The sequence below is a fragment of the Simochromis diagramma genome, unplaced genomic scaffold (assembly GCF_900408965.1).
Source record: "Simochromis diagramma unplaced genomic scaffold, fSimDia1.1 OVJJ01000685.1, whole genome shotgun sequence".
NCBI classification, from domain to species: Eukaryota; Metazoa; Chordata; class Actinopteri; order Cichliformes; family Cichlidae; genus Simochromis; species Simochromis diagramma.
The window spans coordinates 16,367,064-16,390,495 of NW_024387477.1; the positions used below are offsets into that span (position 1 = coordinate 16,367,064).

General features: G+C 40.3%; 3 protein-coding genes and 1 non-coding gene across 6 annotated transcripts; 2 read left to right on the forward strand and 2 right to left on the reverse strand.

Annotated features, from left to right (window-relative positions):
- Positions 1 to 595: 595 nt before the first annotated feature.
- On the forward strand, positions 596 to 12,906 carry LOC120723747 (septin-6-like). Of its 2 annotated transcripts, XM_040015428.1 has the most exons (6): positions 596 to 727; positions 2,416 to 2,530; positions 8,372 to 8,567; positions 9,883 to 10,069; positions 11,701 to 11,862; positions 12,614 to 12,906. In XM_040015428.1, exons 1-6 carry the CDS (start codon positions 698 to 700, stop codon positions 12,773 to 12,775), a joined length of 852 nt encoding a protein of 283 aa, XP_039871362.1. In that variant the 5' UTR covers positions 596 to 697; the 3' UTR covers positions 12,776 to 12,906. The 2 variants fall into 2 exon arrangements, with proteins under 2 accessions (XP_039871362.1, XP_039871363.1); XM_040015429.1 differs by lacking the exons at positions 596 to 727; positions 2,416 to 2,530 and adding an exon at positions 5,504 to 5,733 and having other exon boundaries at positions 12,614 to 12,903.
- Positions 12,907 to 13,386: 480 nt separating this feature from the next.
- On the forward strand, positions 13,387 to 13,521 carry LOC120724440. Its single transcript, XR_005693920.1, has one exon. It is a non-coding gene; the product is annotated as a small nucleolar RNA SNORA69 (small nucleolar RNA).
- An 841-nt stretch (positions 13,522 to 14,362) lies between these two features.
- Positions 14,363 to 17,104, reverse strand: LOC120723744 (ankyrin repeat domain-containing protein SOWAHD-like). The gene is made up of 2 exons (XM_040015425.1): positions 16,860 to 17,104; positions 14,363 to 16,723 (listed from the first exon to the last, which is right to left on the reverse strand). The coding sequence occupies exon 2, from the start codon at positions 16,607 to 16,609 to the stop codon at positions 15,641 to 15,643; it is 969 nt and encodes a 322-aa protein (XP_039871359.1). The 5' UTR covers positions 16,610 to 16,723; positions 16,860 to 17,104; the 3' UTR covers positions 14,363 to 15,640.
- Positions 17,105 to 17,147: 43 nt separating this feature from the next.
- LOC120723749 (securin-like) lies at positions 17,148 to 22,839 on the reverse strand. 2 transcript variants are annotated; one of them, XM_040015433.1, is made up of 6 exons: positions 22,706 to 22,839; positions 21,027 to 21,114; positions 20,794 to 20,924; positions 20,620 to 20,716; positions 19,274 to 19,432; positions 17,148 to 17,282 (listed from the first exon to the last, which is right to left on the reverse strand). In XM_040015433.1, exons 2-6 carry the CDS (start codon positions 21,112 to 21,114, stop codon positions 17,200 to 17,202), a joined length of 558 nt encoding a protein of 185 aa, XP_039871367.1. In that variant the 5' UTR covers positions 22,706 to 22,839; the 3' UTR covers positions 17,148 to 17,199. The 2 variants fall into 2 exon arrangements, with proteins under 2 accessions (XP_039871367.1, XP_039871366.1); XM_040015432.1 differs by lacking the exon at positions 22,706 to 22,839 and adding an exon at positions 22,650 to 22,688.
- Positions 22,840 to 23,432: the final 593 nt, after the last annotated feature.

Here is a 23,432-nt window from a genome sequence, read left to right on the forward strand (position 1 = left end):
ACACATGACTTAAAATGGGCGTTACGCTAAAAAAATAAATATCTGCCAACAGAAATGCTTTAATATTGCTATCATATTTATATCATGCACGGCACATATTTATAATCATGTATTAATTAATGGTAAAACAACAATAACCCTAAATCAATTACGTATTTAGGAAATACAGCCCTGATCTTTATTTGGAATTCGTGTTAGTTCTCACGTAAAACTCATAAACCATAAACATTACTTCCGTGCTTACATACATCTCCTAAGTGTGTTTGAGACCGTGCTTAATTTTTGAAGTTATATAAACATTTTAAAAGTTTCCTTGACTGGTCGTTGCCCGCGTTGGTTTTACCGTTTGTTCTTAACTGACACGAATGTGTCGTTTACTGACTGCAGATCGCCGTCTCTACCACCAGACGGAACCATGGCGACATCCTGAGGGGGGTACAGTAAATAGTTTTATTTATATCTTTATTATTTTTACGAAGCAAAATTCTAAATAAATCATTTGGAGTATGCCTGTAGCTTATATTTGATAAGTAAGAAATACATAATATGGGTGCAGTTTTTAAAAATATCATATCTAAAAGCGCATTGGTTTGTGGTACATTCCTGCTAGGCCATCTTTCGGTGTAACGTTAACGGTGCAGCTTCCTTTGCTAAACAGAGCAGCAGAGGTTTCGTCCTCCGGCTAACAGCAGCTATTATGGCGTCAACCGAGATAGCAAGGCAAGCGGTAAGTAGCCTGTTTCACACTGGAATTCATGTATTTATCTTATATATTTTTGTTATGGATCAAGCGTTTCGCAGAAGAGTGTATAATTTCAAGCAGATTTACCCAGCCACCATCCGTTTTTCGTGGCTATTCCATCCAAATCCAGTGTACCGTGGCTTAATTAGATCAGTTATAATTAGAGCTAATAGAAATCTGATTATGCGTTCCTAAACACGGTATAAAAACAAATTTTAACCAGATATCAAATTAAGGCCCAGCACTCAACAGTCGAAGCTCTCCGGTAGAATATTTTCATTTTGGTATGCTAACGCCTGGAGATTTCCTGTACTGGTAAAAACCTAAATTACCCTGTAAACGGAATTAACAGATTAAGACATTTAAAATTTAAAGTAACCGACTTATCTATTATCTCACATAAAAACGAGAGGCTGTTACAGAGCCATAGGTAGGCCATTCATTCTGAACGCCCCCATTTCGGCACGGCTACGATGCTCATTTCCGTTATGTTGTTTTATGCAAGACCCGTCAACTTTGTTTTCCGGGCGTTGTCTTAATGAATATTACGGACAAATAGATCGTAGCTCCTTGTAGACATTTGGCCGTGCAATGCACAAATCGTGGTCTAAGTTTGCCTTTTTTGGGAGGGGGCTTGGAAAGAAGCCGCGTAACCCAGAGGGAGGGCTGAGAATAGCAAGGTTTTACAGTTTGATATCCATATCTAGTGAATGGAAACCCGCTCACTGTGTGTAACTTGGCTGTGAGTGTCATGAAAAGCGGGAATGGTCTCAGGAATGTTGCACTTGCAGCTGAAGAGTATAGGGCTGGTTGTCCAGTTTTCCAAACACTCCCTCAGCTGTTTAAACCCAATTTCAGCCATCCAAATAATCCACAACTGTTTAGTGCCCTCAGCTTGCTCAGTTATTTTAAATTGAGTCTAAAACAGAGTGTTTTTCCTCCCAGAAATCTTCACCACATTGGACTGCAACAGTGTGTTATGTTAAGCCACATAATAGCTGGTTGTCTGAGGTTGAGATGGTTGAGATATTCTTTCTTTTGCCATATAATCTACATTTTTTGTTTTCCTGCAAAACGTAGGCTGCAGAAAGGAGGTTCACACTGATGGAGATGCTTACCAGCAGCCACACACCCACACACATATGTAACAACAGTGTTTTTACACTTGTTGTGTTTAGTGGTCCAGATACAGGTTGTCTATAAACAGTGTGATAGAGTGAATGGAAGTGAAATAGGCTCAGAAGAGGAAGTTTTAAAAAACCCCAAAAAACTCAGTGCCAGTTATGCTAATGCTTTTATCCGTTTTTATTTTATTTTTTTAATTTTTAAACAGTAAGCTTTTTTTCCCCCAATTTTTCTAAACGCTCTGTCTTGACACAAACAGCAGTACCTTTCCATATATGTACATTGTGGTTTCTAACTGTCTCGTCTGTGGAAGAAAGTCACAGCTCAGGAAGCAGGAAGTGAGTTAGCACTGCACCTGAACTCATTGTCAAAGACTAACGTGATCAAAAAATGATCGAAGGCATGGTACGGTTTTATTTACACAGGACAGCTGTGGTTGCGATGCATATTTCAGCACGTTAGAAGGAATCCTGCACGTGCTTACAGACGTGGAAGGCGTTTAGTGATCGAAAGGCACTGACTTGTTGCTTTATGTCTTTTGTTTTTAGGGTGAAGGAGCTCGTGCTGTCCCTCTATCGGGCCATGTCGGCTTTGACAGCATGCCTGACCAGCTGGTTAACAAGTCTGTCAACCACGGATTTTGCTTCAACATCCTCTGTGTTGGTGAGTGTGTCATGTGAGATTTCCTCTCTATGTCTTCAGGCACAATGTCTTTGCTTCAGTTCAAGTGTTTCCACAAGACAAAAAGCTGCTCAGTGTTTGACTCTCAGTTTCCTTTTCACTTGCTTTGGTTACTGTAATGAGTAAGATGCTCTCAGTTCAGGAAAGTCAAGTGTCTGCTGGTGGTTATTTAATTTGAATATGCATGACTGTTTAAAAAAAAAAATGCAACACTGAATGCAGGATACAAGCCTTCTCCAGGATGTAGAGGACAGTCAGAAATGATGCCCTACAAGTTTAATTTTAGACTGGAGAACCAAGTCACATCAGCCTTATTAAGTGCTGGAAGTATTCAATTATGTGCACTCAGTCGCCAATTTATTAGCATCCCACTAAAACTAATCTAATACAGCCATTCAGCAGCCCTAGCTGAATGGAGAAAATAATGTTCAATTTATTTAGATGGCATTTTGTTGCAATTGTGGAGGTTATAGTATTTTTGTAAAGGCCTGTCATGTCTGGTAGTACTTGCACTCAGAAACAGGATCTGAATGTGCCATTATGTCAAACATATTTGCATTTTCAGAACTCTGTATAGGCTCCTCTTGTTTGTCTTTTCCTTTTTATTTATATATTTATTCAATCGTTTCTATTATTGTTCAGGTTAGGCATGTGTAATATGTCAGTGCCAGAGTTGACAGGCAGGAAGAAAAACAGTAAGTAATAAAATGGGAGAAAGGTGGAGGTTATAGTTTATGATACTGTATTTATAGAAAACAGAAGTATTCATATTATGTTTTTGTTTGAAAATACAAACATCTTTTCATTAGGGTTTCCGTTCTGGAACATGTTAAATGTCCAGAAAGCAATAAAATATGTGCAGAGCAGCACAGGAAGTAACATGAAAGATGAGTCTTAGCAGACTACAATATTCAAAAATACTCATCAGTCATCAGCTTGGCAGTGAGTTAGCAAAAACAAAAAAGGTAAACTGCAGTGGATGTAATAGCAGTAAAACAATGGGCTCTTCTTTTGTGGGGGAACTTGCTTTGTGACTAACTTCAGCATTCTTGCTTGAATATTTAACTAAACATCTCTGATGGCAGAGCTATAACATTTAAACCAGAGAAAGCTGTGGGAACTCTGATAGTTCCCCTTAACCTTGAATACAATGTGTTTTTGTGATATGCTGCAAATTAGATTACGTTACATTACTACCCTGTGTTTATATATTTTAAACTAGACCTGTTATGCATTGTCTCATATTTTCTACAGGTGCATGTTCATATTAAACCAGGCAAAGGTTTCAGATCATGAGATCACTGTATATACAAGTAATCCATGTCCATAAATCCATCCATAAACTTTTGGCTCTTTACAATGTCACTTAAAGGGGATATCTGTAATGTGGTTATCTCGGGCACACAGCCCATCTGCTGTTCAAACCTGCTGTTTTTTTCTTGCAAGGGGCAAACAATCAGAAGGGGGGTGGCTTAAAGGGAACATGGGAGGAGCTAAAAAGATTTAATTCAGACAAAGAATAAACTGAGGGATTACTTTAAACTGTTAACATGCAAAGATACTCTAGTAAAGTGCAAGAATGAACATATGGGCCTGGAAATGAGCAGAATATGTCCACTTAAGACTTTTTGATGATGAAATGATTGGTGGGCACAGCTCTCCGGTAGAATATTTTCATTTTGGTATGCTAACGCCTGGAGATTTCCTGTACTGGTAAAAACCTAAATTACCCTGTAAACGGAATTAACAGATTAAGACATTTAAAATTTAAAGTAACCGACTTATCTATTATCTCACATAAAAACGAGAGGCTGTTACAGAGCCATAGGTAGGCCATTCATTCTGAACGCCCCCATTTCGGCACGGCTACGATGCTCATTTCCGTTATGTTGTTTTATGCAAGACCCGTCAACTTTGTTTTCCGGGCGTTGTCTTAATGAATATTACGGACAAATAGATCGTAGCTCCTTGTAGACATTTGGCCGTGCAATGCACAAATCGTGGTCTAAGTTTGCCTTTTTGGGAGGGGGCTTGGAAAGAAGCCGCGTAACCCAGAGGGAGGGCTGAGAATAGCAAGGTTTTACAGTTTGATATCCATATCTAGTGAATGGAAACCCGCTCACTGTGTGTAACTTGGCTGTGAGTGTCATGAAAAGCGGGAATGGTCTCAGGAATGTTGCACTTGCAGCTGAAGAGTATAGGGCTGGTTGTCCAGTTTTCCAAACACTCCCTCAGCTGTTTAAACCCAATTTCAGCCATCCAAATAATCCACAACTGTTTAGTGCCCTCAGCTTGCTCAGTTATTTTAAATTGAGTCTAAAACAGAGTGTTTTTCCTCCCAGAAATCTTCACCACATTGGACTGCAACAGTGTGTTATGTTAAGCCACATAATAGCTGGTTGTCTGAGGTTGAGATGGTTGAGATATTCTTTCTTTTGCCATATAATCTACATTTTTTGTTTTCCTGCAAAACGTAGGCTGCAGAAAGGAGGTTCACACTGATGGAGATGCTTACCAGCAGCCACACACCCACACACATATGTAACAACAGTGTTTTTACACTTGTTGTGTTTAGTGGTCCAGATACAGGTTGTCTATAAACAGTGTGATAGAGTGAATGGAAGTGAAATAGGCTCAGAAGAGGAAGTTTAAAAAAAAAACAAAAAACTCAGTGCCAGTTATGCTAATGCTTTTATCCGTTTTTATTTTATTTTTTTAATTTTTAAACAGTAAGCTTTTTTTCCCCCAATTTTTCTAAACGCTCTGTCTTGACACAAACAGCAGTACCTTTCCATATATGTACATTGTGGTTTCTAACTGTCTCGTCTGTGGAAGAAAGTCACAGCTCAGGAAGCAGGAAGTGAGTTAGCACTGCACCTGAACTCATTGTCAAAGACTAACGTGATCAAAAAATGATCGAAGGCATGGTACGGTTTTATTTACACAGGACAGCTGTGGTTGCGATGCATATTTCAGCACGTTAGAAGGAATCCTGCACGTGCTTACAGACGTGGAAGGCGTTTAGTGATCGAAAGGCACTGACTTGTTGCTTTATGTCTTTTGTTTTTAGGGTGAAGGAGCTCGTGCTGTCCCTCTATCGGGCCATGTCGGCTTTGACAGCATGCCTGACCAGCTGGTTAACAAGTCTGTCAACCACGGATTTTGCTTCAACATCCTCTGTGTTGGTGAGTGTGTCATGTGAGATTTCCTCTCTATGTCTTCAGGCACATGTCTTTGCTTCAGTTCAAGTGTTTCCACAAGACAAAAAGCTGCTCAGTGTTTGACTCTCAGTTTCCTTTTCACTTGCTTTGGTTACTGTAATGAGTAAGATGCTCTCAGTTCAGGAAAGTCAAGTGTCTGCTGGTGGTTATTTAATTTGAATATGCATGACTGTTTAAAAAAAAAATGCAACACTGAATGCAGGATACAAGCCTTCTCCAGGATGTAGAGGACAGTCAGAAATGATGCCCTACAAGTTTAATTTTAGACTGGAGAACCAAGTCACATCAGCCTTATTAAGTGCTGGAAGTATTCAATTATGTGCACTCAGTCGCCAATTTATTAGCATCCCACTAAAACTAATCTAATACAGCCATTCAGCAGCCCTAGCTGAATGGAGAAAATAATGTTCAATTTATTTAGATGGCATTTTGTTGCAATTGTGGAGGTTATAGTATTTTTGTAAAGGCCTGTCATGTCTGGTAGTACTTGCACTCAGAAACAGGATCTGAATGTGCCATTATGTCAAACATATTTGCATTTTCAGAACTCTGTATAGGCTCCTCTTGTTTGTCTTTTCCTTTTTATTTATATATTTTATTCAATCGTTTCTATTATTGGTTCAAGGTTAGGCATGTGTAATATGTCAGTGCCAGAGTTGACAGGCAGGAAGAAAAACAGTAAGTAATAAAATGGGAGAAAGGTGGAGGTTATAGTTTATGATACTGTATTTATAGAAAACAGAAGTATTCATATTATGTTTTTGTTTGAAAATACAAACATCTTTTCATTAGGGTTTCCGTTCTGGAACATGTTAAATGTCCAGAAAGCAATAAAATATGTGCAGAGCAGCACAGGAAGTAACATGAAAGATGAGTCTTAGCAGACTACAATATTCAAAAATACTCATCAGTCATCAGCTTGGCAGTGAGTTAGCAAAAACAAAAAAAGGTAAACTGCAGTGGATGTAATAGCAGTAAAACAATGGGCTCTTCTTTTGTGGGGGAACTTGCTTTGTGACTAACTTCAGCATTCTTGCTTGAATATTTAACTAAACATCTCTGATGGCAGAGCTATAACATTTTAAACCATAGAAAGCTGTGGGAACTCTGATAGTTCCCCTTAACCTTGAATACAATGTGTTTTTGTGATATGCTGCAAAATTAGGATTACGTTACATTACTACCCTGTGTTTATATATTTTAAACTAGACCTGTTATGCATTTGTCTCATATTTTCTACAGGTGCATGTTCATATTAAACCAGGCAAAGGTTTCAGATCATGAGATCACTGTATATACAAGTAATCCATGTCCATAAATCCATCCATAAACTTTTGGCTCTTTACAATGTCACTTAAAGGGGATATCTGTAATGTGGTTATCTCGGGCACACAGCCCATCTGCTGTTCAAACCTGCTGTTTTTTTCTTGCAAGGGGCAAACAATCAGAAGGGGGGTGGCTTAAAGGGAACATGGGGAGGAGCTAAAAAGATTTAATTCAGACAAAGAATAAACTGAGGGATTACTTTAAACTGTTAACATGCAAAGATACTCTAGTAAAGTGCAAGAATGAACATATGGGCCTGAAATGAGCAGAATATGTACACTAAGACTTTTTGATGATGAAATGATTGGTGGGCACGAGCGCACAGGCTTTTGAGTTTCCCTCCGAGCTAAACACATCCTCTAGATTTCTATTTATACTCGGGAGTGGAGTGAAATGTGTGTTTTTTCTCATAATGTTACTTTTTAATGCTTTTTGACTGCCAGTTTTTCCAAATAATCTATAAAAACATTAGTACAATCCAATCAAAATATGGATGCAAAGACGATGCTGCAGAAAAACCACAGTTTTGTTCCAAACTGTAAGCGCTGCTGTATGACTCAGGCAAAAATGTGACGATGTGTGCCTCAAAGATGACTGGTATGTCTGCAGAATGTTTCTGTTGTGTTATTTTTGGCCTTTACTTCACACATTGACCCATCCTGTCCTTTCTATGTGTTCTTCACTTTCTTCAAACAAGATGCAAAATTTTAACTGTTGCGAACTGAGCTTTGCTCCGAAAGATGTGTCTGTGTGCTTGTGCTATCAGAGAAAAATAGGGATGTTGTAAGATGTCCCACAAAAATGGGCTAACATGGTTGGACTGTAGGTCAGGCTATAATGAATAAAAATAGATTTTCTTACAGATGGAGCTCAGTATCTGAGTCATCTAACAGTAAATGGATGTCAGTACATTACATAGCAGCTACTGCTGCTGTTTTTGTGGCTTTAAGCATTTGAGAGTAATACACTCTGTTTTAAGCATATTCAATACGCTGTTTTTAATGTACTCTAACATTATCAGGCACCATTTTTTTCTTTTTGCTTGAGTTACACAACTGTAGTGTCAGAAAGAGTGGCTTGAGCTGAAATATATCAAAAGCTGATCAAAGAAAAGGGCCTGTCATTAAATTCCTTTTGGTTTGGGAGTTTTTTCCAGTTAGTGAAATAATAGCAACTGCCCTGTAAGTAAAGATGAAGAGGTCCTTTTTATGTGATTGGAATGATGTAATAGTAAGATGAAGATAGTAACTTGATGTATTTTCTGTTTGTTGTGCAGGTGAGACGGGTTTGGGTAAGTCCACTCTGATGGACACGCTGTTCAACACCAAGTTTGAAGGTGAGCCCACCCAGCACAACCAGCCGGGAGTCACACTCAAGTCCAACACCTATGAACTTCAGGAGAGCAACGTGCGCCTCAAACTCACTGTTGTCAACACCGTGGGCTTTGGAGACCAGATCAATAAAGAAGACAGGTAAGTCAGCCACTCTTAGCTGCTTCATCTTTGAGAGAGGGCGACGTCAAACTCCAGAACTTTCTTTTATTTGGATCTTTCAGTGGGAGCAATATACATCCCAGACAAACATCTTGGGAGTACTTGAAGCCTCTCCGCAGCTTATGTGTCATTCGTTGCTTAACTTTCTTTCATCAGATGTCTAAAGTGAAGTAGTTTCCTCATCAGTTTTGGGAAACAGAAATTAAGATGTAGCTGCTTTCCTGTCTGGCATGAGAAGCAAATCACAGCCTTAGGATATGACACTTAAGCTGCTGTGTACACCCACGATTTTGTTACCAAACCTTAAGTGTGATGCAGAGGCTAAGTTGAGGAAGAGGAGGAGACTGTGTGAACTTTGTAAGCTCTGTACAATGGGAATCCTGCAATTGTTGGAAATCCCAGGGGAAGTAACATGGGGTTAAACTATCTTATACACTGCTGCAGGCAGCATATCCTATACTTTCTACATAAGCTGTGGGTTTTTTTCACAGTGTTTATGGGTCTGTTTTCTGGAAAGAGTGGATGCCTTTTGAAGCTTCCTGTAGTCCTCAATAAACCGGCCAACATCTTTCTCTTTTGTTCATTTTCTCTCGCATGTGTCATTGCAGATAAGATTGAATTAGTTATTGGATAAATCAAATACTCTAAAACTACAAACATCAAGAATCTGGCCTGGCATGAGTATAAAGTCTGACTTGAAATGCTCATTTGTTTGAAATCTCCCTGCTTTAGACTAAACCTCCTCAGATAAGACAGTCTGTCCTAACACACAGCAAAATTGATCATTGCTTCTGTAAAGTTAGTTAAAAATTAATCATGTTTACCAGGTAGTTGCTCTCACATGTTCTGACTGCAGGCGTCTTCACACATGCACTGCAGCCCTAAAGTTTTGTTGAAATTACCATGAGGAGAAACATGTGAGAACTCAAATCTCCCAGTCTGATCGGACTCTTTTTGTAGTGGATTTTTACTCTGCTAGGTTCCTTGCAGATCGTTGGATAATGATTATAATAAAAGTATAAGAGATGTTCCTACATGATTTTCCCAGAGGAGACAAAGTCTTTAGAAGTCACAGTTGTCTTCTGTGTAGCTATACTCTCAGTATACTTTCGGGCCTTCCACAGATAACAGTGACTCTAGTGCTGCAATGATTCGCTGATATCCTGAATATTAATACCTTACTATTTAGATAAGAATTGTAGCTTATATTTAAAAAAAATGCTTAATATTTGCTGGTTTCAGATGCTGTGGTGTGTTGACAAAAAAATCTTCTCTGTCCCTCATCTTTTAACAGCTACAAGTCCATTGTGGAGTTTATTGATGCCCAGTTTGAAGCATATCTACAGGAGGAGCTGAAAATCAAGCGCACGCTACACAGCTACCACGACACCCGCATCCATGCGTGCCTGTACTTCATCGCTCCAACGGGACACTCGCTCAAATCGCTGGATCTGGTGACCATGAAAAAACTTGATAGCAAGGTCAGCTTCACTTCACTGAGTGTCATCTTTAGTTGTTTTTGTGTCAAAGAGTCCGCTAGAAGATGTTTAGGATTGTTTCTATTATGTGACAGTTGTGCTGCAGCTGAATGATCTTACAGAATATCTGTTTATTGAGTAGCGTGTCGTAGATATGCTGTAGGTATGTGCTTTGACACTGCATGACTGTGTCATTGAATCTGCCTTCTTCAGTCATAGGCCATAAACCTTTTCCATCTGCTTGAATGTAAATTGGCTCGGGCTTGTTGCTGCGTCGGTGTAGGTCAGCTGTGAAATGCAGTCTGCTCAGTGACTGAAGCCTGGTTTTTGTGAGGTCCTTTCCCATCAGCTTATTTGCATGGCCCTCATGGCTTTTGCACAAAGAACCAGCCTAGCGTTTGCCAGAGCAGCTGTGCCCTCCAGCAAGCATTCACAGCAGCGTGATCTAGAGCAGAGCCTCCTCTGTTTACACGTTCACCTAGGAGCACATTCAAACAGCGCTCTGCTGAAGTGTCCTCGAGCTAGACTTTGAATCCTCACCAGACGAAGGGATGCACTAAGATATTTTTGTTCACATGACCCGGAGCATCCCTTGCTTTTAGTGAAAGGGGCCCACATTCAAATAATAATAAATAAAATCCGGGATTGTGTGGGCTGACACAGCACTGTAAAATAGTTGTGTAGGAGTGAAATGTTATTTTCCACCTGTCAGCTGTAATTTATATACGACGGTGATCGTGCCTGTTTTTCCCCACCTCCCTAGATTATCACTGTTTGGGTAACATATATGTCCACGGTTGGAGAAACTTTCTGTGATCTGAGACATAACACGAAAGCTTTCACTTTCTTTGCTGCTTTTACTATTTTTATCTCTGTACTTAAGATTATGTTTCTGTCCTCTCTGAGGGGGAAGTATGAATCGAGATGATATTTTATTCTTTATATATTAAAACCTGAAGCCAGTGCATTTAATGTCAAAAAGATGCTTTCTTTGAACCTGGCTTTATCACATGAGTGGACAGCAAATTTGTTTTGACTTAAATCGAGTGTAAAAATCATGACCTTTTCACTAATTGATCTCCTGATTTGTGAGCAATGGAGATTCACATGTGATGAAAGAAGTTATTTTCATCGTTTCTGTATTCCTCTGTGGTATATTCGCCTTAAATGAAACAGGCAGCATGTGATTAGTGCATTTTGTGCAGAAGCATCAAATTCACCCTTTTTATATAAAGGAAACCTGAGTTAAGTTGATAACCACAGTGATTCTGTTTATCTCTTGATTGGAGTTTTAGCTTTTGTCTGTATTGAATTTGCTTATACTCTCTGAATGTTAAAGCAAACAGTACCCCTATCATTTTTCACATTTTCTTTTAAATTACTACTGCAGTCTTTGGGAATATATGAGTGGAAGCCATGTATAAGAAAAAATGTTATGCACTCTGTTATTAAACTGTAATATTACTTAATTCTAGCTACAGCTTAAGAGTTTTTTTTAATAAATCAACTACTTTCTAAATTTGGACTACAGAAGGGGAAAGGCTGTGAAACTATATTTAGCTGAATGTCTGAAATATTTCACTTCACCTTATTGCACTATTGTGATAACTACTCGCCTCATTTCTTAACTGCAGGTCAATATTATCCCAATCATCGCCAAGTCAGATGCTATCTCGAAGAGTGAGCTGGCCAAGTTCAAAATCAAAATCACCAGTGAGCTGGTCAGCAACGGAGTGCAGATCTACCAGTTCCCCACTGATGACGAATCCGTGGCCGAGATCAACTCCACCATGAACGTAAGGATCATTTCTACTGTTGTGCGTTACACATTCAGCTAACCTAAGCAAAAGATCCACAGTTCAGTCATGGAGGGGGACACGAATGCCTTCAGGGTTGTGTCGGGAAGGGCAGCCGGGATTAAAGAGTCTGCCAAATCAAACGTGTGGAGCTACCTGCTGTGGCGACCCTGTGTGACTAAGGGAGCAGACGGATGTAGCTACGCTGCTTAATTCTAATTTATTTTACCAGCGTAACAACTTGTGATGTGGAGTCGGGGCAGATGTCGTACGTGTCTCCTTAGTCTGTCAGGAAGCCGCTGTCGCAGCACGGCAGAGTGTTCAGTTCGCTCTGCAGGAAACCTGCAGTGTGGGAAAGGGCCTGTGTGCACTGACAGATAATTCAAGGCTCACTTAGATGTTTATTAGTCCTGATCTGTGCAAATTCCTTAACTATCCTTAACTGATTCTATTAAACTGCAGCCTCTCCTCTCACGTTTGCACAGCCTGACCTCAACTCTGTTCTGAGACATCATAAATCTTTATTGTAGTACTTGCTGTCTGGAAAAACAAGTTCTTAATGATCAGCTTAATTGTGTAAGTTGAAATGATGGAATCGACGTACGCCGGCAGCACAAATACTTCTGGATTTCTTGGTAACAAAAAGGTGTTTGATTTATTTATTTACTTTGTGTGTGGAGAGAAGCTGTGGAGAATTTGCAGAGTGTGTGTTTGGCAGCACACCAACCGTGCTTTTCTTTACGCTTCACAGAGCCATTTGCCCTTTGCCGTGGTGGGGAGCACAGAGGAAGTCAAGATTGGGAACAAGATGGTGAAGGCCCGGCAGTACCCCTGGGGAACGGTGCAGGGTAAGCCCGGGTTACATCCTGCACAGGAAATGAGAGCATGCTCCTTCTCATCACAGCTGCTCTAGCCACTCCCTCCCCTTATATTTCTGCTCAACTCAAATAGCTGCTGCAGACTAGCTGATAACCTGTTATATAACCTGCAGTTCCGTCACTGCCATCACACTGTAAATCATTGCAGCACCAGCTTTTAGCCCATAAAGGAATTTTATGTCGCTTTTATTGACCTCCTTGATCAATGGTGTGGTTAAGGTCATATCGCACAGCCCTACTGTATTCCTAATATTTCTAGCACAGTGTATATCATCGGAGATGCCTTTAAGCCTCTTTAAGCCTCTTTTCCCCTTGTTGCAGTGGTTTTGAATTTAACTTGTAAATTTGGTGTGGAAAATATTTGTGCTCATGAAATTTCCTTAAAGGTGTAAATCAGTAATTCCACCGTGCGGGTTGTTAAGAGTACTGCAGGGAGGATAGATTAATTTGAAAAGAACTCCATAATTTCAGGTTTTTGTGATGTCAGCGTTGCGATTAGGTGGTTCACAGATGGCTCAAATCTTAGTGAAGCTGAGTGTCTGTTTAAATGGGCTGTCAACATTCAGTTTCATTGCTGAGCTGCATGTGTTATCAGGAAGTGCTGACGCACCTGAGTGTAATTGCAGGGAGGAACATCATCTCATGTAAAGCAGGTCTGCAATTGCAGCACTTAGTTACAGTGGAGTGCTGTCATTAACCCTGCTGAGAGCATGTTTCTGCTGCAGAGCTTGTTCTCTCACTTGCTGTGCCGGTGATGAGGAAACTCTGTAGCCGAACACTAATGACCGATCTGCTGTTCTTTGGCTCCGTAGTCTTGTATAAACTCTGTGGATGCCATGATTGCCATGAATACTGCAGTGATTTAGTGCCTGTAAAAAGTGACATTATTTCTAATTATCTCTTCAAAGGGGAATCTAAATTCACTAAATCACTATAGGGCTTTGTATTGATTTATAAAATTTATCACACTGAACAATACACAATGTACGTGCTGTGCTGGAGAATCTGAAACTAGACGCACATCAAACAACTTTGCATACTCTGAACCCGTGAACCAACGATTCATTTGAATATTTCCTTGGTGTGGAGCATTATTAAGGAAGCTCTCACCACTCAATAGACTGTTAAAGCTACTATTTACATGGTTTTGACCACTTAAATTGTTGTAAAACCATCTTAGTGTTTTGAAAGCTCATGTGATGCAAGAGATCTGACACCATGGGAGACTATGTCCTCATTACCCAATGATTTGTGATGGACTAATCCTTGCTCAATGAACATTGGATGATCCTCCTTTGACTTCAAAAAAAAAAAAGACCACAAATAATGAATTTTTAATATGATCTGAAACTGGTTGTTGAGCCCAAAACGTAATCTTGCAAGGCTTTACTGAGGTCACAGACGTTTGTCTCGAGTTTGAAGAAGACCTTTAGTCTTCTTGTGAGCAGAAAAGTACTCCCCTTGTGGTCATTTAAAAGATTGCAGGTTTAAGGTACTTAGCTTCACTTTTCAGTACCTGAAGCATTTTTCCACGTTTTATACTGTCTGCCTGTGAGTTTGACTTTTGTGAAAACTTGCATACCCTCATTTTGCACACACATAAATGAACTTACCAAAATAAATCTCTTTAAAGGTATACATTTATTAGGAAGAGCACATGGTTAGGTGCATTTAGTAATCCATTAAGTGTTCCACGGTGGCAGGTTGTACTAAAATCACATTTATTAGCTACACTGGTGTTTGTTTTTCCTGCTATAATAAGCTCCCCCAAAAAATTCAGTTTATTTGCAGTTTGACACCAAGTAAAACGATCAGCAACAGAGATAATGTTAGCCTTTTATGTTTTTGTACAGAGAGGTTTTAATTCTTTCCACTCAGGATTTGACAGCGTGACAGTTTAATAGTTTGCCAACATCAGAATCTCAGTGTTTTCCTCCTGACGGGTTTATTTTTTGTTCTTTCATTTTAGGTACAACTCCAAGAGGAGACACTGGAGGAGGACCAAGCTTGGCCTGTAAACATGAGGCTCTGTGGATCCCAGCATCACAACATGCGCCGGGAACTCCAGCTGATGGACTGACTGCAGGGGACAAGCCATGTTATCTGGAGCAGGAATCATTTTGTACAGATACTCTGGCTATACTCATGTTTGACAATAAAAGATCACTGATCAAATGTGAAATGCTTGAGTGGCGTCTTTTTCTCTCCCGCAAAGTGTTTACTTTTCTCAGGAAAATCAAATATGTAGAAGCTGCCATGCTGACACAGCTCTGCAAAAAGAAGCACTTGGACTGAAAGGGGTTTGTTTGACCACACAGCTAACACTTCTGAATCACAGTTTCATGGAAAACTGCTCACTTGCTGTTTAGTGTGAATTTGACTTCTGACTTTGTAGTCTTTGGAATAAATACCAGAGGTATTAAAGGAAGCCTCAATAAGCAGCAGGATTAACTAGAAAAAAATGATTCCAGAGCTCATACACTGCAGGGAAAGCTCCTACACAGCCAATTACTAATATTGGAGTTGACACAAGTAGCGCAAATGAGTCTGGGCAGGAAGCAGAAAAAGTCCATTAAAAGCAGCTTATGAAAGACAAAGTAACACTTTAAAGTTTGGCTATTTTACTGAAATTTGTTTAGAAATCAGTCATCATGTAAACACTGCTGGTCTTGGATGAGTGAAGCACATCCACCAATATAAATGGGTATTTTGTTTCTGGAAAGCATACTTGAAAAACTGCACATTCTTGCTGCCTTAACATTTAGCTTGATCTTTACCGCTTGAATAGTCATCATTGCCTACAAACTAGCCTTTCACTGTCTTCACGACCCCTTCTGAAACTAACATAAAAAATAGTGGAGTGATGATGCACATATTGGAAAGTATGTGTCATCCCCCACTCATGTTTTGCTTCCAAGCAAAGGAGGAAAGGAGGGCAGCAGCTTTTTTATAGACCCAAGCCTCCAGCCGCTTCTCCTCTTAGTCCGGTCAAAGTGCTTCACTTCCTCTGCCTCCACAGCATCGTCCTCTTCACATGCGGTCAAGTTCACTGCGCCAGCGCAGTTGTTGTTGCCGTTCTTGTTGACGTTTTGCGTGCATCCCCAGCTGTGCTCTTCATCCCAGGCCCCCAGCAGCTCCTTCATCTCCGGCGGGGCGTTTTCCCTCAGATACTGCCAGGGCCTCTTTCCGTTGTAGTCCATTGCGTCCACGTTGGCATTGAAAGCTCCGACCAGCAGCTTGATGACCATGTACTGACTGTGCATGCTGGCGAGGTGCAGAGGCGTGAGCCCACCGCTGCCCTTCAGGTTCACGTTCACGGGGATGCCCTCGCTTTGTGCGTAGCGCAAAAGTTTGATCAGAGTCTCGTCCTGGCCCCTCTTGGCCAGCCAATGCAGGACCGAGTAGCCGCTGATGAAATCCTTCCTGGTTAATAGCTGGGGGTCCTCTGAGATAAAATCCATGATGATTTCATAGCTGCCCTCCACCGCTGAGAGCATCCACGCGTGCTCCATCGGATACAAAGCCCAATCCGTGTCCTCCTCGCCGGAGCGGCTGTAATTCTGCGAGGACAGCACGCTGCTAAACCCGCTGTTGGACGAGTTCCCCAGAAGCAGCTCCTTCAGGTACTTTTTACGCATAGCGGGTGTGATCGACTCCCTCTCCGGAGCGGCGCTGTCACAGACTTCTTGCTGTCTCTGCAGCCTCGTCCTACGCTGGAAACCCCCGGGCACTGGCATGGGCATGACCTGCATGCCGTATCTGGACACTCGCTCCACAACGGTGCCCTTTTTAGACCCCCTGCCGCCGTGGGCGTCGGTATTGCTGACAGCTGGTTCAGACACAGCTTCATCCGAGCTGCGCCCAAGCATGTCTGAATTCTTCTGCGGAGCTCAAAGCTACTTCCTTTTTATTTAGACAACACCCGAAGATATGTCAAATTATAAACATGAAACCATTTCCTCCGCTTGACTGGACTCGGTCCCCTGTGTAAGGGAGGAAAGAGCTCTTTAAAAACATTTCAGCTAACGCGATTATTGGAGAACACAGAAGTTCCTCATTTTGCCATGTTAAGAAGCCAAACCTACGCTTAAGTTTCCGTCTAAAACGGCTGCCACTCACCTGTTCTGCACTCAACCGCACACACCGACTCTTCAGGTGTGCCACCCAATAGGGGATCTAAAAATCACGTAACACGTCACGAGTAATTTTAACCGTTCATCCCCCAAAAAGTTACGTGACGCAGATTATTCTTCAAGAGGAACCGAGACAAAGTCCACTCATCTCCCAATAGCGGGAAACCCTCACATGACCACTGATGGACTTTAAAAGCAGGAAGTAATATAGGGCATACTTTCATGGCCAGTCACCAATTATAAAATGGAGCTCCAGCACATAAAACACATCATGCACGATTTAAAAAAAACAACTTTATTTCAATTAAAAGCAGACAAACACAACTTTAATCAGTATCAGGTTCTGGAGGAAGCTCCACTGTTAGCTCCTCGAGCGTCTGAAGAAAGGCATCCAGCTCCACACGGCAATCTGAAGAGAGATACGGGGAATTTAATCATACAGAAGGTTAATGATACCTGTAGTTAATTATACCAGGAGATTCAAACTTGCACTTCAGATGCAAAGATACAATTACAGTTGCTTGATAAAAGTGGTTTTATTTGAGGGCTGCATACCATTTATAAATCCCAAAGTCTTAAATTGTACATCTAATCCATTAGAGCAGAGGTTGAGAAATTGAGAAAGTAGAGTGTCAAATTGAGGGCCACATAAATGCCATGTTTGTAATGTCTCATTCCAGAGTCTGTTTATAGTGGCAGCTGTCATTTGTGCTTGTGTAGTTTTAACCGTTTTTGAGGCGAGGTTTCTTGACACTAGGTGCACTTGTCAGAGTTGGGAAGATTTAATTTGCTACGATGAACAGAATTTAAATTTGTTTTTACTCTTGCAGTTAACAGCCATCACAGGGTACGCTATACTGCAAGACAGAACCAACATGATGAGATGATTTCGGGCTGATAGGAATTAAACTGCTTTCCAGGAAGAAAGCTCTGGGAAAACCCTGTTTGTTTTAGCGTGACGGACAAGAGAGCCCAGGGGTGACACTGAAGAAAGTGTATTAGTCATATTTCCCAAAGGCTCCTGAATCATAGCTTAGGAATGCACTAATATCATTGCCCTAATTTTATGTTGGGCAATACTGCTGACAGTAGCGTTTATGTCAGAGGCTGGTATTTGGTTCAAGTCACCAATTTTGCACAGGTAAGAGGCAAAATGTATTCAAGTGTAAAAACCACCAGTGCATCTCCAGCATTATGTGAAGTGAAAATGAACTGTACAGCCACATTTCTTTCCTCGTTGGGCCCCTTGTACTACACAGAGCCCAGCCCTGTTCCCTAAGGCATGATTTGAGCTTATACAGGTAACTTCAAACTTCCCGAGTTTTCTGTGTTATGTCACCATGGTAACTTATGCTGTAGAGCAGGTTAAGTCTGTAGCAAATTCTCTGGAAAGTCATCACCATTCCTGGAAGACACCTTAGACCTGTGATAAGAATCTGCATTTGTCACAGGTTCTTAGGATTAAAATTTATTCCTCAGTTACCGGTTTCCCTTTGGCCAATAAAAACCATTTCATTGTTCTATAATGAGTGATCCTAAGAAAAGGACACCTAATTTTAATCTAATTCACTTCTTACTTCCATTCATCTTTTCAGACTGTTCAACACCAGAGCTGCCACAGAGACTAAAAAGCCATCTCGTGCACATCTAAACATCAATTTAATAACAGTTGCAGTCTGTTAAATTCTGCTATGCCTTAAAGACAGCTGTGATACTGTTTGTCTTAACTGGCATTTATTATTCTCACCTTTCCTTCCTGGCTGTAATAAAGCAGTCATTTCAGTCTTGTCCGATTTAGACTACTGCAGGAAATCCACGTTGTTACTTATGATTTGACCACAAACCCCTTTTAAGCCTACATCATAGCCTTTTACGTAACCTGATGTACACCTCCCGAGAAATGCAACTACACCTCAGGCTGACCTAACCTGCAATGACCAAATTATGTTGGAGGCTACGGTGTGTGGTTGAAAGGCGTTTCCGGTTATGTCGCAAGTTATGACAGATTTCCTGCAGTAGACCAAATCCGGGATTACTGACCAGAGGTGCTTAACACATTCAGGGTTTAATGCGCTATTGTGCCATGCTTCTCTCACACCTGTATTGTGCGCTTGATCTCCCCCCCCCCCACTTCAGTTTTAGCTTTCCCTGCAAAATCAGTTGCTCTGCAGCCAGCAGACCTATCTAAAATAAATAAAGGAAGCTAGGAGAATGACTCATTTAGGTGAACTAAACCTTACAAAGCTGCTTTGTTAGAGTGCAGCAATATTCTGATTTTTAAAATCACCATAAACTTGAGTTCCCATAATAATGCATGTTTATTATTAACCACTGCAGTGGTTCTTTGAATAAACCAGGTGCTTGAAATAGGGTTCTTTGCCCCTGACCAAAAGTTGATACCTGAATGTTTCAAAGTCACAGCTGGTGGGTTTGTGAGTGGTGCCAGCTCTTCAAAGTCATCCTCACACATATCAGGTACTTGTGAGAAACAGGCGAGTCCAGGTAAGGCAAGTTTACTTAGAGGAATCAAGTCTTCAGGTACGTCATACCTCAAGTACTCTGGAAATGCAAATAGAAAACAAGGAAAGGTTGTTGAGGAGATCCATAGAATTGAAAATTTTTACCTTTTGTTAAGGTTACAAGCTAATACCTATATCACGAAACGGGACAAGTGGTTTCCAAATAAAGAACTTTGTGTTGACAAGATTGATTGTTTGATTTGTAAATTATTAACTAACAATCAATCTTGTCAACACAAAGTTCTTTATTTGGAACACAGTTCTACAAGAAAGATAAGTTACTGAGAAAGTGCTTCACTGAGCTGAAATTTAAACTTCAAGATATTTTAAATAAAATGAAAATCTAAATTAAAAAGTGCCTCAAAGGCTTCAAACTGAACAGCTTGATATATTATGGACTATCTTCCATTGCAGTCACATGCCCCTCAGATGGTCAACTCCAAATGCAGTATTGCCAGCCATGGTCTTTCCACACTCACGACAGAAAATGCACTGGATCATGTTGCCAGCTTTGAAATGTATACACTTTCCCCATTTTACTATCAGCGGGCTCTGGCTCAGTTGATCGTATGTGGCTAATTATCTGATGCCGTCTCTGGACTAGTGTTAGACATGAAAGTTATCAATCGTTCTTTTCATTTTTTCCCCTCATTGCCCACAGCTACATCCACTTCTACTGGGCCTAAGCTACTCAACTTTTTTTTTTTTTTTTTTTTTAATTAAAGTTGCACCATTGAGAAATTAGGACGCATGTGCGACCAAATTGGTTGCACTCTAGAGCCCTGTATACGTCTCACCCGCATTTGTATACATGTGGTCAATTCATGAATACAATGCTGTGTTTTCACTACTAGAATTGCCTCAGTCGACTGCTTCTTTCTTTGGTCTTGAAAAAAAAGAAAAAAGAAAAAAAAAAAAAAGTGTAAAACCTTCATTAAAAATCATTTTAAAACACATTTTAAAAGCCACATCATGGCCTTATTCAAGTACACCCGAATCATATTTTGATTTCACAAGTTTGAGGCAAACCTTCCGATTACTTAACCAAATCAAATTAGCTTCAAATGAAAGCATAAACTTGTGCTACAGTGCAGCAGCATTTTAAATGGAGTTTTAAATTGACGGGTCAAATATGCAACAACTTTCCAAATTCTGCCTTACTGTTTTTGCCCTTTTAAAATAACCACCAAGCAGAACTTTACAATTACAACTTATAGCATCAGTTACCTAGTGGGTCATAAGAGAACAACTTCTCAGTTTCTGGATACTCCACATTGGCTTGAGGTGCATTTTTGGCTTTTGTTTCCTCAAGGCAAACTGGTGGCTGTGGCAGAGAAAAATCAAATAAGTCAGAATACAGCCAAGCATTTAGTGTATACTTGAATAATTATATAGTCCAACCTGTTTAAGGAGTTTCTTCTCTTGTTTGCTGATGGCAGGGGTCGAGACTTTTACGTTAAGGCAGCCGAAAGCCTTTCGTCCAGATGGCAAGGGGGTGCTGAATGGTTTTGTAGGAGATTTGACTAGTTTCTCTGAATGCAGGGACAAAAAAGTTAACGTGGCACCTATGCAAACGTTATCAGCGTTTCAAGAGCAGAAAAAAAGGAAGTCGACCAAAGACATAATTTTCATACCTGGAGCAGACTGAAGCCGCTGCCTCATTTTCTGTGTAGGTGCATGGAGACCTGCATTTTCCCGCTCTGCAAAGATTATATTGGCCATCTGAAAACAAGAAGACACTGGCTACTGCAGCTTTATGTAGGGAGAATTTCTATAGCAGCGTTTAATACATTACAGCAAAGAGTGCCTCTTAACAGGCTAGCCCTTTTCTTGCTTTTGTCATGTAGTACTAAACTGAATACAATCAGCATTTGTATGTGTGTGAATGGGACTTTCCCCAAGTAAAGAGTTGGGTGAGCATCAACTCCTAATAGCCAACTGCTTTAAGTTCAGTACCCTTTTATGAATACGGTGCTGGAACTAATGGCAAGTTTGGCAGCATTACAGGCTACAGCATTGTTGCAGCAAACATAATATGCTTCTACTCATCATACCTTAAAGACCTCTTAGCACCATATTTCAACAATGCACTTCGCTCCCAGAGTGCAGGCTTAATTTCAGTTCCTAGAGCTTCCAGAAGTAGAATGGGAGGCAGTGCATTCAGCCTGCTCGTACTGAACCAGCTTCTACTTTGGGGTCCGGAAACTGACAACAGCTCTGTTAAAAGTTAGGTGTAAATCCTTTTTCTAAAGCTTCTAGTTAGAGTTGAGGTGACCCTGAGGTTCTGCAACATACATCAGATTCGTTCATCTCCCTCTAAACTTCCAACAAGTTGCAGCAGATGGTTTCTAATGCAATTAGAATTCAAACCAAAACAAATAAAAGTCTGCAAAATAGAATGAATTTGGAAAGTAAAGCACTGAAAGGAAAGACCAAAACAAATTGGTAAAACTAGTCAATTTATTTTAGCTCAGTGTAATGAAAACAGTGAGGCCTGCTGTGATGTACAGTTTGGAGATGTTAGCAAAGGAGGTGTCAAGGTTATTTTCCCCCCCACTGGAAGTGATCTGGATGGACAGGACCAAAGGAGTATATCAGAGGGACAGCTCAGATGGAACAATAGAGTCAAAGTTATAAGGCTGAGACGGTTTGGATACATGCAGAGGGTTGGTTTGACAGGGGAGCATGACAGGGATACTGAGATTGTTGTGGTGGTCTTTAAAAGGGAGCAGCACAAAGAGAAAACACTTTGGGACAATTTGTTATTTACATTAAATTTCAAGTAACTGCATAGCTCGGGCGGACCCTTTTAACCATATGATTGAAAAACAAACTCAAATCATTTTTCCAATCAAAATAAAGAGTGCTGCCTCCTAGCGGCTTCTCTTTTTTAAAGGAAAAAAGAATGTTTGATAAAGTAGAAATAATATAGCATCGATTAACATTAACTGTAGTGTTCACGGGTAAACTCATTAAGGAAATGAGTTAATCCTTGTCTCCAGTTTATGCAAATACATACGAGTACAAACTGATGTTATTGGAGGATAAACAGCAACACGTAGTAGTAAGTTTAATAAAGTTAAGTAAAACACTTCCACCATAACGAATAAAACTTCTGGTGAACAGAAAAGGTTGATTTTGAGGTAGTCTTAAAACAAAAGGGAGATACAGAATCAAAACGTTGCTTTAGTGAGCTAACTAGCTAGCACGCTAGCTCACGTCATTGACAAAGCGTCTTCGCCATTTAATAAACTTACCGTCGCTGCTAATGAAGTCAACATTTGCTTTAACAGACCGTTAACACCAACATTACCTCAGTCCTCTGTGATAGTCGCCGCTAGCTGCTCCCAGATCACAAACTTGTTTTGGTACGAAAACTTGTACAGCTGCTACCGCGAATCGTTTTTAAATTCACGGTCCACCTCCCATTGGTCGATGTAGCACACATGACTTGAAATGGGCGTTACGCTAAAAAAATAAATATCTGCCAACAGAAATGCTTTAATATTGCTATCATATTTATATCATGCACGGCACATATTTATAATCATGTATTAATTAATGGTAAAACAACAATAACCCTAAATCAATTACGTATTTAGGAAATACAGCCCTGATCTTTATTTGGAATTCGTGTTAGTTCTCACGTAAAACCCATAAAACATAAACATTACTTCCCGTGCTTACATACATCTCCTAAGTGTGTTTGAGACCGTGCTTAATTTTTTGAAGTTATATAAACATTTTAAAAAGTTTCCTTGACTGGTCGTTGCCGCGTTGGTTTTACCGTTTGTTCTTAACTGACACGAATGTGTCGTTTACTGACTGCGGATCGCCGTCTCTACCACCAGACGGAACCATGGCGACATCCTGAGGGGGGTACAGTAAATAGTTTTATTTATATCTTTATTATTTTTACGAAGCAAAATTCTAAATAAATCATTTGGAGTATGCCTGTAGCTTATATTTGATAAGTAAGAAATACATAATATGGGTGCAGTTTTTAAAAATATCATATCTAAAAGCGCATTGGTTTGTGG